The sequence below is a fragment of the Branchiostoma floridae genome, chromosome 14 (genome assembly GCF_000003815.2).
Source record: "Branchiostoma floridae strain S238N-H82 chromosome 14, Bfl_VNyyK, whole genome shotgun sequence".
In the NCBI taxonomy this organism is placed as follows: Eukaryota; Metazoa; Chordata; class Leptocardii; order Amphioxiformes; family Branchiostomatidae; genus Branchiostoma; species Branchiostoma floridae.
The window spans coordinates 17,102,857-17,116,457 of record NC_049992.1 but is presented as its reverse complement, the minus strand read 5'-3'; the positions used below and the strand labels follow the sequence as shown (position 1 = coordinate 17,116,457).

The window sequence follows — 13,601 nt, the reverse complement described above, 5'->3', positions numbered from 1 at the left end:
GGCCTGGCAATCAGAAAAGGCAAGCATCAGCGAACCAGTACAAAAAGAAATGGCCAGCAAAATTGTATTGTGAGCCAAAAAAAGGCCCAAGAGAGCCTGCTATGGAGGCTAGTTAGAGTGTCAGTGGACGTTATAACACTTCCATCATGGAATATATCAAGGCCCATATTACATCTGGATATCCCTGGTAGCAGCCTCACAGTTGAGGTCCTCGTTACAGGAAGATGGTAACTGGGAGACCCTGGTTCAAATCCTGGAAAGGGCATCTAGGTTTAGGAAGCTAAGGGACGTAAAATGGGGTCGTTTTTTTAGGAGGCACCTCGTGCAACGAAGAGCTAGCAACCCCTCCTTGTGAATATATACCCGAATACAGAAACAGCAGGGAAACATTCTGCCCTATGCTATGTGCCACTGTAACGAACAGACCTGTTACATCTGCTCATGTGTCATCGAATCATAACTACTCCCTGGTCCATAATCAAAGATCCTATCATGACGGAACGATATGATTACAACCACTCAACCACTATATCAAATAGTCCACATCACTTCCTCATCAGATCCGCCTGACGTTTTCTAAGCTGTACCTTTTTGGCACTAGGCCATGTCCATATATTTCTCTATAGAGCTATGTATAGGTCAGTGTTTCCAAAGGTGGTATCTCTCTGCACGTGGGGCACCGGTGCGGCACTGCGGGATTCGAAAGTGTACTCAACGAATCTCAGAGATAAAGAACGGATTTTCTTACGTTTTTTGTGTATTTTGCTGTCTTCCAAGTCACACTTTTGCGTATTACGCAATATCTAACTTATAACACAAAAAACGTAAGAAAATCCGTTCTTTATCTCTGAGATTCGTTGAGTACACTTTCGAATCCCGCAGTGCCGCACCGGTACCCCAAGTGTAGTGAGATACCACCTTTAGATAAAACACTGTCCTAGAGGTTGGGTGAACTACGGCGAGTATTTGTCATCAAGTTCTTTTCTTGGCTCACAAGAAGGCTGTTTTGAGGCCTAATACCGTCTTACAATTTACACTTCAGACACTTCAAAGGAGTAAAATGAAATTTTATTGAGCAGTCTGCCTTTAACTTAAGAACACTTAACGATGTCAGTGAGCTTTACAGCCTCGACTTCTGGAATAGACAAGTGCACAGAGAGCAACGGCACAATGACAAATTACTCCATTTATGGACAGAATAAATTTAAAATTGTGGTATGAGATGTGTGATATACAGTCTACTGTATATCTAGTGTGAATGGCTGTACTTTTGGGGGAAGAAGGGAGGGATTGACAAAGGAAAGGGAGGAGGAAGAAAGGAATGAAGGAAAGAAGAGGGGATGGAGAGAGGAAGGGATGGGAGGGGAAAGAAAGAAGAAAGGGAGGGAAGAATGAGGGAACGAAGGAAGGGAGGGAGGGAGGAAATGTTGGAAGGAAGGAAGGAAGGAAGGAAGGATAAAGGAAGGAAGGAAGGAAGGAAGGAAGGAAGGAAGGAAGGAAGGAAGGAAGGAAGGAAGGAAGGAAGGAAGGAAGGAAGGAAGGAAGGAAGTATGACAGGTTGTCATACTGAGAGAAAGCTTGACAACGAAAAATAGAGATAAGTAACTGTTACGCATGTAACGTTCCAGTTAATGTAGTCCTTGTCAAACCCAGATGCCCTCCTATAGCCTATTTACAGACTAGCCCGGGAAGTTACGTATACGGCCCGTTACGCGTTCCGTTCCTATCATCAGCTCCCATCTCGGCGGCACGATTGGCCCATCTGCCGTCTGCAAATGGGGTCGTGCCACGGTGCGGATGACGCCCGCCCCCGCCTGACCTCCGCAGAAGTGACGGGTGCGGGGTGACACCGGGTTCACCCTTCCCCAACAGCGTTAATGAAACGTCAGGTGTTTGATGAACTCAGGGACCGTTCGTTTGGTATCATCACAGGGAGGGTGTGTAATGGCACTGTCCGTAAGAAATCAATAGTGAGTTATCCCCGGACGTATAAGCACTGAATGATGGACATATCTTTATATGAAATACTAAATGCATTTAATTTCGCGGGGATTTAATTTCGCGGTAGCGGGAAAAAGGACTTTCGCGGTGGATTTAAGTTCGCGGTAACACCATAGTCATAGACTGTAGTCTAATACCATGACAGAAAAATGTTCGCGGTGGTTTTAACCGCGAAAACCGCGAACATTAATCCACCGCGAACATTTCTGCATTTACACAGTATACTACCTGAAGTGGTGACTTTCTTCACACGCTAGAAAAGTCAATAAAATGAACAGGACGTGAAAAAAAGTGAAACACGGATTTACAGTCACATGCTAGAATTGACATCAAAAGCGGGAAGGCAGATAAATTGCTGAAACGCGGGGGAACGACAATTAGGCTTCGAAATTGGTTAAAATCGGGTTCTTGTCATTTGGATATAGGGGTGAGGGAGTGCTGTTCGTAAATTGAAGGAGTTCGTCACCACGTATATAGTATAGTACATGAAGTCTAACCAATTTGCTGTTCGTGTCAAAATCAATGTATATTTCTCAATGAATTACCTAAAAGTCGATTGGAGAAAATCTTACATACCCTGATATCAATTACATGAAACAGCCTCTCTAACCGTCTTCGGCTGCTAAGGTCTCTGTATGACGTTTTAGCTCAAAACTATGGTAGTGGTGAGCTGGTCTTGTGGTTAGGGTTGTTGGCTACCGCTTCTGGTCTCGAATCCAAGCAATCTTATGCCCCATTTCATCACTCGACTCCGGTGAAGATGAGTATCTTGTTCACCTCCGAAAATAATTTCATCAGGTTGGTAGATCATAGGAAACAAGAGTTTTCTTTTACACAACAATCTGAGGAAGATGTCTAACAGACATTGAAATGTCAGGTGGGAAAAACTGGTTGTGTAAGAGAAAAATCTTCAAGTGTGTCCTAGCATCTTGTTCAGTTTAGAGACGTCCTCTCGGATAGGAAATAAAGCTAGACGCCCGATGGCCACACTTCGAGCACGTAAAAAAAACACTTATTGAAATGGTATGGTCAATCCCAGTGTGTGTAGAGCTAGCCTTACTGTCGGGTCTTTCCCAGCTTGTATTTACTGCGTGATATGACTGAATTAACCTCCAGAATTCTAAAATGGCCGGCTGTCAGAAAAGGACAGCAATCAGCGACCCAGTACAAAACGAAATGGCCAGCAAAAGTGCAAAAAAAGGCCATAGAAAGCCTGCTATGGAGGCTATGCCTGAATGTGGTTTACCGGGTATATGAAACATAGCCTCTGTCGTGTTACTCTCCAAGCAGAGATTGAATCGCGCAGATATAGTAGTAGCCGGGAAAATTACACGGGCGATTCAACCTCTGCTTGGAGAGTAGTGTCGTGTACCTCTGGCCGACCGACTCCCCAACCAGACTATTCCCTCTATCAGTCTAATTTCTATGATTTCACCAACGATCCACGGAGACTGGTAGAGGCTACACGAAACACACAAACAATACAAAATAACGAGTTCTTCTTTTTTTTCCACAGTAAGCTTAGCGCAGTCGGACCTCCGTCTGGACGTCCCGACGAAAGTCAGCACGATCGTCGGAGACCCGGTGACCATCCCCGCCACATTCCGCACAACCCGCCGTATCATGTCCATCCTCTGGTCCAAAAGCGGAAAGGAAAATGCTCGGCAGCCCGTCATGTCGTCCTACCCCATAGCCGACACAACCGAAGCCCATGCGGGGTACGTTTGTTTGTTTACAAAGAGTTAACATAAGTAGAATATAAACATGCACCCACTAATCCTCCTGGAGTTCTCTTTTAATGTTACACATACATAGATACAATACAATTTCAGCTTAACATAACTAATGACAGTATACACGTTTTGCTATATTGATAGGAATACACAGAACCTCAGTAAAACATTATGAAACGAACATAAGAGCTATCTACCTGCGACCATAGTGTGACGAAAACGACATGAAAAGTTTTGAAGTTCTGCAGTGCTCAGGAAAGCCGCCAGGTGGGGAGAGGGCAAAATCTCTCAAGATTTCAAATTATTTCTTTGATAAGACAAGACCTTACCACATACCAAATTTTGGGATAATCAATCCATAGCTTCTTGAGCTATGCTGTTCAACCACGCACATGAAAATAAACAGGCGCTACCAAAACGTAACATTCTTGGTAATCACACAAGGCGAACTTATTTTACACTTTGTGAACCTACGAATAAGAATTAAAGAAGAGAAATGTTACAGGTACGTGGGAAGGGCGGAGCTGGTTGGGGAGGCGTCTCTGAAGTTAAGGAACACCCGGGCCGAGGACGAGGGAACCTACGTGCTAGTCGTGGCCGTGGAAGGGCTCGGACCACAGGAGAGATTCGTCAAGCTGGACCTACTGGGTAAACATCTTCTGTTTGACTCTGTGTACGGAGGTTATGTGCATGAGGACTTTATATGTGCGCCGTTATTTGAGTGACATTTACCGCGAAGGCTTGCCAATGGAGTGGCAGGAAGTACCGGTCAGAGGTGGTAGAACTAGTCATTGACCAGACATAAAAATCAAGATTATGGAAGAGACTACTTATTTACAGGGAGAAAATATTTTTGGTCATTGCTTTTGTCTGCATTTTTGCAGTTATGTATTTTCCTTGTGCCAGTCATTTCATTTCCTGTCCACAAACCATAGTCAGTTTTGAACATGACCAAATATTCTTTGACAAGTTAGTTGGTGCAGGGCTGCCGTATAATGAAACTTTGCCTTGCGTCTATACAAGAGTACATGTGTAAAGTTGTGTGTTTTTCTATGCTTTTCTTTTTCGTGTGTGATTTGTACGAGCCCACTGACGCAAATATTTAGAATGTCTTCAAATCACATCAGAATGGCAAGATTGTGTCTATGACACGGCAATTTCTTCAAATATAACCAATATGTCTAAGTTACAATGACCATGATTTGACAGTTTGCCCATGTTATCACCCGTCCATGATTAGTTCCGCCAACGGTGGAGGTCGGGCCGAAAGACCCCCAGCTCACGACAGCCGGCAGATCTGTGTCTCTGACATGCGCAGTGCGCGACGCCAAGCCGAACATTACGTCACTCCACTGGGAGAAGGGTAGCGCCATCATCGACAGTAACAGGTTTGACAACAAACGCTCTAGATTCAACTGAACTTTCCTAAACGTCACATGATGTGAGCTCCTCAACATGCAACATACAATTCTACAAATGACCCTATTTTAAACTGCTTGGTCCAGATATCACACCAGTATTCTCATTTTTTCAGAGCTGTGCATTGTCTCTGTGTCTTGTAATTTTTCTTCTTGTCGATCAATGAAAAAAAAAACAGGTTCGACACCAAGTTCTCTGGTGGAACGCTACAAAGCCCCAACCTTGTGATCAGGCACGTCACCAGGGGCGACGCGGGTCGGTACAGGTGCATCGTCGATCACGTGATCAAGTCTGCCAGTGCTGCCCTGAACCTACAAGTTCTCTGTAAGTCTTAGCTTAAACAAAGGTATCCTTTTTTACAGTACGATCAATAAGAAAGATAAGACTACAAATTTACAAAGCATCTACATATTTCGTGGAGTTAGGGGGTTTCCAAACGCTTGTTTAAAAAGTTGATATCTCCAAAGCAATCATTATCTATCATTTTATACAGCGTGTTAACTATCAACCTCACTTTAACAAATTTCCATATTCTGTCCCCCATGGCCAAAATCCGATGAGGATAATGTGGTAGCATATATATTTTATATCTTTTGTTATTTTGTTTTTCATAATTGCCTGTGCCATAATTATCGGGCAATAAAAATACTCTTGAACATTGCTCCAAAAGAACTATATAGTATAGTTTTTTCAAGCAGAACAGGTACTGTCTTGTTGGAGAAACCTATTCATTTGGTAGTCATATTTGTTAAGAACTCGAGCTTTGTTTTCTACACAGATGCAGCCTCGGTCATCAGTGTTTCCGACTCCCGCACTGCTGTGATATCGGAGTCCGTCACCCTACAGTGCACGGCGGACGGGAATCCTCCGCCGAACGTCACCTGGACTCGGAACGGCCTCCCGGTCCGCAGCTCCACCCGCAGCCTGTCGCGAGACGTCCGCCTGAGCTCGGTGGTTCTCCCGAATGTGCAGCTGAACGCCAGCGGGACGTACGTGTGCACGGCCAGCAACAGCGTGGGGAAGAGCGACGTCAAGTCACTACAACTCGTGGTGGAAGGTAAAGCAGATAGCCGTACAAATTGAAAGCTTTAAGCTCGATCCAACACACAAAAAGATGACATCTACATCGGCCTTTGTAGGGTGTTTGACCCATTTTCTTTCTTCATGCCGATGACGTCAGAAGCATGACGTCACAAGTGGGTCAAAGGTGCCAGGAAGTCGATACCTGGTCTCCAAGTTAGATTTTAACCTTTGCCAAGAAGGTCATATTTTTTCTGTAGCATTTGGACGTATGTTTGTACGTATGTGGTTAAGCTATGGATGGATAGTCATTAAACTTTGTATGTGGTTAGGTCATGTCCTATTAAAGAAATGATTATTTTTTGGGTCCTCTGCTGTGATCTTCTGGTAGCTTTCCTTGGTACTGCAGCAGAACGTCCAGTTTTGATATCTCGTTAGAGATACGCTGATGATTGACTCTTGACCTTACACTGACACGCACTCTGTTCTCTCTCTCAAAGAGTACTCCATGGATGAGAAGAGCAGTATGATCGCCATCTTGGTTGGCGCCCTGGCCGGTGGACTGTGGTTGATCATCTGCCTGGTTCTGGCCGTCTACTTCTTCAGAAGGCGCCGCGAGAGAGAAGAGAAGAAGAAGTTCTCGTTTTACTACAACATGGGTCGCCGTGGACAGGAGACGATCAACAAGAAGCTACAGGAGGATACACTGGATAGCGGACGGCATCCCAACCCACAAGTACCAGGTCAGGAGCTATGATGGGCCGAGGATGGTTCCTTGTGGAACGCGTTTAACGTACGCTATGTTGGGCATCGCGTCCATGGTCATGGGGGATAATCTTAGTCTAGAAATACAAATATATTTATCAGACAAAATACAATTGACGGTTTGGTGACCCACAAGTACCAGGTCAGGATCTATGATGGGCCGAGGATGGTTCCTTGTGGAACGCGTTTAACGTACGCTATTTTGGGCATCGCGTCCATGGTCATGGGGGCTAATCTTAGTCTAGAAATACAAATATATTTATCAGACAAAATACAATTGACGGTTGGATGCTTTGGCAGCAAATTGTTAAGAAAAATAAACTGTTAAACAATACATAATTTGACATTATTCGTCGGTCAATTATCAACAAATATAGTCCTCATTGTAAAAGTAACACAGAGCGCCGGCCTTCTGTGTAGAGTGGTGGTCAAATTCTATTCAGGCTCAGTTGCAAATGCGACTCCTTTGGCAAGAATGGGATCTGGCAGCCAAGGCTTATCGCTTAAAAACATCATCTATCTTGTGGACAAACTAGGTGTTATCCCAGCATGATGTTACAGCAGTTTTGATGCAGCCCACAGCTGCGACGTTCAACTATGGTAACTCGCTGTAGATGTTCCAAAGTACGTAAAGCTAGAAACACAGTCGCTGAATAATATACACGTCTGGCAGGAAACACAAATAGGCTTCAAATCTAAAATAAAACCAGGTCTGATCCCCCGCCTCCGAAAATTGCCAATTTAGAGGATAACGTTTCCACAGCACCAAAGGCCGGTAAAGCCCGTTCAAATGTCAAGAGCGGAAGTTCTTTGATCGAACGTTCCGTCTAGCTTTAAGACAAAGCCTCCTGTTTGGCCGTGTAATCGCTCCGTGTCCTGCCCGTCTCCACTTGATGCAGTAGTGTAATCATGACATTTGTGGAGGAAAGGTTAAACTAATACTTTATCTCCGCACACAGCCAAGCCGATGCTGCCCACGGCCCCCAACGCTGGTATAGAGACTCTCAGGCGTACAAAGAAGCAACGAGGTAAATACAACAATTATTATCACCAAGGCAATATCGTACAGCGGTGTTACATGCTGACTTTCATATTACAGTGTTTTTCGTTGCCATAATGAATGTATGAATGATCTAAAGATCAAAAACTTGTGTCATTTCTTCCCGATCGCTAGAGCTTTCTACCAACCAAAAATGACGGGGGGGGGGCGCAATCTAATCATTTTGAGGTCTCATCAATACCTGCTCACATATTAAATATCCAAAGAATCATTTTTCAAGGCATTTTTCAGTCACCCTTGAGTTATCCACGAGATTTTAAAGAGAAATTGCTGTAGCACTATGAAAAATGCTGACGGGGGGGGGGGGGGGTTAGGGGCAGAATCTAATCATATTGAGGTCTCGGTCTCATCAGTACCTGCTGACATATTAAATATCAAAAGAATTATTTTTCAAGGCATTTTTCAGTCATCCTTGTGTTATCGTTTTCACCGACGGACACACAAACGCACACACACGCGCTCGCGCGCGCGATCTGCATTCCACACTGCAGTATGAGAGAAAAGGTTCAGCCCGAATTTAATAATCGTGTTTGACAATCGTTCGGGCCCGTGAATATTTAGAGTTCCTTGTATGCCTTGTGTAACTGTAGTTAATGTAATTATGCCGCAAGTGGCACCATCTTAACACTCATTTGCTGCCACTCTGCTGTGTTCACATACCTACGGACACACACGACAACAAACATTCAAACACACCAAAAACAAGGGCAACGATTGCCATAGAACTTTACTCACACTTGGTGCGTTATAACGTTAGGCCAAGAACAAGCTGTTCACAGCACGACCCCAAACAATGATAGACAGAAGTGATGGGGAAATTATATCACAGACAGAACAATGACTTTCATCATCGGCATTGCAAATATCATATTTAATGGGTTTCATGTAATCACCATAACTCTCTCTGTATGTGTGTGAAAGTTCACCATAAATATACTGCATTGTTCTTTATCATAATTATATCCGCAAAACATTTGTGCAATTAGACAAAAATGACTGTAACATCTATCATTGCACCTGGCAAACCATTAAGTAGTTCTTGTTAATTGCTGTACTTGATTAGGTTGTAGCTATCAAAGTGTCCTGCCATGTGATGTAATGAAGACAGTCCGCAAAGAATGTTTATTCGTGAAAAGCATTCCTCATTTTAAAATACGACAGTGGCCTTTCAGCCTAAACTGATTCAATATTCCAACAGTTAGGTCATTGTCCGTGTGGAATCAAATTTGGCCTTTCGCACATCCAAGAAACCCTCCAGGCCCGCTGAGTATAAAGTAGCTCATCACAGTCTAAAATTGCATCCTGTCGCGAACCCCCGAGGTGGTTGAGTGGCTTTGGGCGTGCACGTCAATGATTGCCATAGTAGCAGCTCCATATTACTTCCCCGGGCAACTTCAGATCAAAGCCTCCACAGGACGCCACTAGGCACAGTATGACTCCTATTCCTTCAATCGAATTAAGGAAATTAAACCCCGAGTTACAAAATTTCAGTAATTACGCCGTAGCTTGTCATTAAGTTGCACTAATGCGCGCCTAAGGCGATAGGATATCAGTCTGAAGGTTTTTCATTGATGTAGGTAATATTGAGGATGGAATGTTCTTAATATTAAACTTTTTTATCACTTAGTTATACTTTCAACAGATATCAACGCCGTTATTGGCAGCGTTTCTTATGAATTTGAATGGAAGAATTTCATGTGTGTTTCTGCTCTTCACAGTCAAGATCAGGTCATGGTTGTAAAACAGAAGTCCAATGACAGAGATATAATAATGTGGTATCTTACTATAATAACTGATGTATACTGGTATGTACAGGTTCAACTTCGACAGCTTTAAATGTCAGGACAGATAGAGATTATGACACATAATTTACGTGAATGATCAAGAAAGATGCTCTTCAAATATCAAAAATGATGGAGCTTATCTTTTATTTATACAACTGAAGAAGGTACCTTTATCATCGTTTGACTTATGGTCAACTGCAACAATAAAATAAGCTGCTAGGGGGCCCAAACCTACACTTCTTCTTCCTTACATCAAAAACTGCCACCAAAAAAAATCATGCATAGCATATCAAGAACAAAGGGCAAAAAGACAGAAGGTTCTTCTCTAATACCATGGTCACACACTAGGGGGACCACAATCTACCTTGACCTTTCCCTTCCCAAAACCTACCCGCATACACATGTACAAATATAATTATACATCCAAAGGTTTTTTTTTTAAGTTGTGTTGACCACAAATATCTGGAACACAGATACACACACACAGAGATGCTCCAAAACGTTCCAAAACATCCATTTTTGATGGAGTTAATGAATGTTATGATGGGTCCTATAGAGAGAAGATACGCCAAGGCCATGTACCCGTACTACCCACAAGACGACAACGAGCTGTGCCTGGAGATAGATGACGTCATCGAGGTGCTGGAGGGGGAAGATGGCGGCTGGTGCCTGGGTTACCTGAGGGGCAGGATAGGCCTGTTCCCCTCTAACTACGTCAAGTTTCTTACTGCAAAGGAAGGTAAATTGCAAATAAATGAGTGCCGTATGAGCACCCTGTCTATTAATGTATGTAGATAAATGTACTTTACGTTTGGGACCACATCTGTTAGCAGCGACACCTATGCTGCAGTGCGTAATAGAACCAGTCAGAATTGCCCTGAAGAAGGTGACAGACGATCACTAAAACTGGATTAAAAGACTTGACAATGTCTGGATTTTTTTTAATTGGTTATGTACAAAACAATAGAACTGTTTCAAACAAACAAAAGTTAAGGTGGGGTCACACATACTTAAGTCCGTTTGAGGTGCGCATGAAGCTCTTAATCTCTACCAGGCTCCACAGGTCACGGGTAAAATAGTACAAATTGGAAAATATAGATACATAACATGCCAGATGAGTTAGCTGACCGAGAAGTATGGTCAGCGACCCAGCTAACTCGTCTGACATGTTACCTGTTTACGTTTGTCCAATTTCTATTACTTTAAAACGACCTGTGGAGCCTGGTGGAGGCAAATACTCCTATGCGCGCCTCATACGGACTTAAATATATGCACGGGTGTGACCCCACCTTAACATTTTCTTTCTGCGATGTCTTTTGACTGTTGATCACGAATGCACTTCACGCAAGGTCGTTCTAAGAGTTACTTTATGGCATGCGTTTATGAATCATCAATGAACTTGATGCTATTGAAGCTTGTAATCTAAGAGCTATGAATATTTTCAAAAGGTAACATAACATGAAAACGCTAAAAGCTAGTTTTTATCATCATTTAGTGCTGGTCATGAAGCCTGCAAAATCACTACATTGCCGTTCCATCTAGTCTAACCAGATATAAATGTATCTGGAAGACAAGAAAGTGGGTTTTTGATGAAGGAATCTGGAGAAACATTGAGCTCACAAACGAAATGTTGTACAATGAGAGTCTAAGTCGTTAAAAGGTTTGAAAGCGTCTACAGTATCATTCTGAGTTACTGTAATAGGAGGGGAGGTGTTCCTATAGCTCAACGTGTAGCAGCAGGGCGTTTAGCCGTTGTCCAAATTGAATGTTCATTGTGCTTGTCGAAAAGAGCTAGGGAAATTTCCCCGGTACAATGAACCTGTAAATACTGTAGGTAGCGTCTGTCCTCTCTGTCACAATCAGTGAAAGACTAGCTCTTCAGTCAGCTAAAACTGGATCGAGATCACTTTTCTTTCCTTACATCATTTTCCATTTGTAACATACATGTCTATGTGTTTTTCCAGCATCTGCTGCGAAGCTGAAGGACCTTCACGAGGGGAAAGACGCCGTGAAACTTCCCACTAAAGGAAGTATCTAGACCTGATCCAAGATAAGAAAGAAGAGAGCTTCACTTTCCAAAGGTTTCGGGGACAGACACTAAAGATCCGTAGTGCTCCTGGCGAACCATGTGCACCGAGAACATACTAGTATGTCTCATTTTTGGCAACGGCCAACGGGCGACGATGTACAGGAAGTAATGTTGAGGGCATATGAAAGTTAACACACAATAGACGTCTATTGTCACTGTGAATCGGTTTCATACATTTCAAGCCCCAAGTTCATGACCGGAATTGATACAAGCTGACATAAATGATGCCACGAATTTCATATAAGAATATATATACGTCTCTTGAGATCAGCATAGTCATGAGAACAAGTATTGGTCTTAAGCACGTGCACGCTAGCGTGTGAACGGTTGGGCGAATCCTTTATGTGAATACCCAATGATGACAGCGTTATAGGAGTGCGTGTATTGCGTGTCAAGAGAATATAACGTGTACAGTGCTAACTATTTCTACCAACTCTTGTATAAGACTAGTACGTTACTTGGCAATGTGTTATAAACACATCTAATGTTACTTGTATATGTGTTTAACGCTGACGCTGTCATATTTGATATTATGTTTCATCGTACCTTACAGGAAAACATTTTCTTGCAGTGTTAAATAGAAAGAAAATATGACGTACCGCCTGTACAGTGTACAGTATATTGTAGTATGGTAAAGTTCCGTCTAAGGGCGTGGTCACATAGGTCGTGCGATCGTCGTACGACTTTGATGCCATAGAATGATTCAAGCAGGACGAGACAGAACCAACGACCGACATGGATCCAAGACAGCCTTTTGTGTACCAAGACAGCTGAACTTTGCAGGAGACGTACATTTTTGTCCTCCAAAACGCCAGAAATTAGCCATATGCACCAACGACGATCGCACGATCTATGTGACCGCGCCCTAAGCGGAAATTATAAGAATTCTACGCATTGAACTGTGGCGTCCTGTTATTAGCGTAGCGGTTAGGGTCTTTGGTCCAGAACATATAGTCAAATCATCCAACATGCCACCTATATTGTGCTTTTGGGAAAGGCACTTTACACGACTTTCTCGTAACTCACCGAGCAAGTGTAGAAACGGGTATATGGACTCCACTTGCCAATACTGTGCAGTAGACACAGCGGATAACAACTACTGTCATATATGGTCTCAAAGGCTATGAGACAACGTTTTTAAGCACTGAACTCAAACCAAAGTGCGTTATTCTCAGAGTAAAGCGTGCGGCTTAATCTTACATGTATGACTAGAAATGTTGTGTACAGTGTGCATTACTGCCGTTGTGTTGATTGTTGTGCTATTTTAAGAGTTGCTGCTATTTTGTCACTCGGAAATATTTGCAGCTACAATCATGTTTTGTGTGTACGTAATTATAAAGCTATCAACTAAAAGTTGCTGCTGATTGGTAGTAGATTAAAGTTTCTGTGTCGTCGATTGAAGAATACAGGTTTGAGCTTCTTGTTTCAATACTGTTTTACATTCGTGGTCATTCTGATAATGAAAACATACCAAGAATTAGTGAAAGCATTGAAATATAGAGACAGATCAGGGAACACAGAGAGAGAGAGAGAGAGAGACAGACAGACAGACAGACAGACAGAGAAATGCGTCGATTCATATAGAGAGACAGAATGTGAGAAAGAAAAAGAGAGGCCCTGTCTTAAAAATAGCAACACATACACAGGAACAGAGAAAGAGGCATACTGATTCAGAGAGAGAGTGACAGAGATAGAGAAAGAGAGAGAGAAGGTGAGGAAGAAAGGATGGT

General features: G+C 43.0%; 1 protein-coding gene across 1 annotated transcript in view; it reads left to right on the top strand.

Annotated features, from left to right (window-relative positions):
- The window catches only part of LOC118430184 (hemicentin-1-like), a 24,724-nt gene extending 12,276 nt beyond the window's left edge, over positions 1 to 12,448 (top strand). Inside the window, exons 2-10 of the mRNA XM_035840892.1 lie at positions 3,518 to 3,719; positions 4,240 to 4,382; positions 4,975 to 5,122; positions 5,332 to 5,477; positions 5,932 to 6,210; positions 6,674 to 6,916; positions 7,898 to 7,966; positions 10,339 to 10,521; positions 11,747 to 12,448. Coding sequence (XP_035696785.1) covers positions 3,518 to 3,719; positions 4,240 to 4,382; positions 4,975 to 5,122; positions 5,332 to 5,477; positions 5,932 to 6,210; positions 6,674 to 6,916; positions 7,898 to 7,966; positions 10,339 to 10,521; positions 11,747 to 11,820 — 1,487 coding nt within the window. The 3' untranslated portion in view covers positions 11,821 to 12,448. The remainder of the gene's footprint in view (positions 1 to 3,517; positions 3,720 to 4,239; positions 4,383 to 4,974; positions 5,123 to 5,331; positions 5,478 to 5,931; positions 6,211 to 6,673; positions 6,917 to 7,897; positions 7,967 to 10,338; positions 10,522 to 11,746) is intronic.
- Positions 12,449 to 13,601: the final 1,153 nt, after the last annotated feature.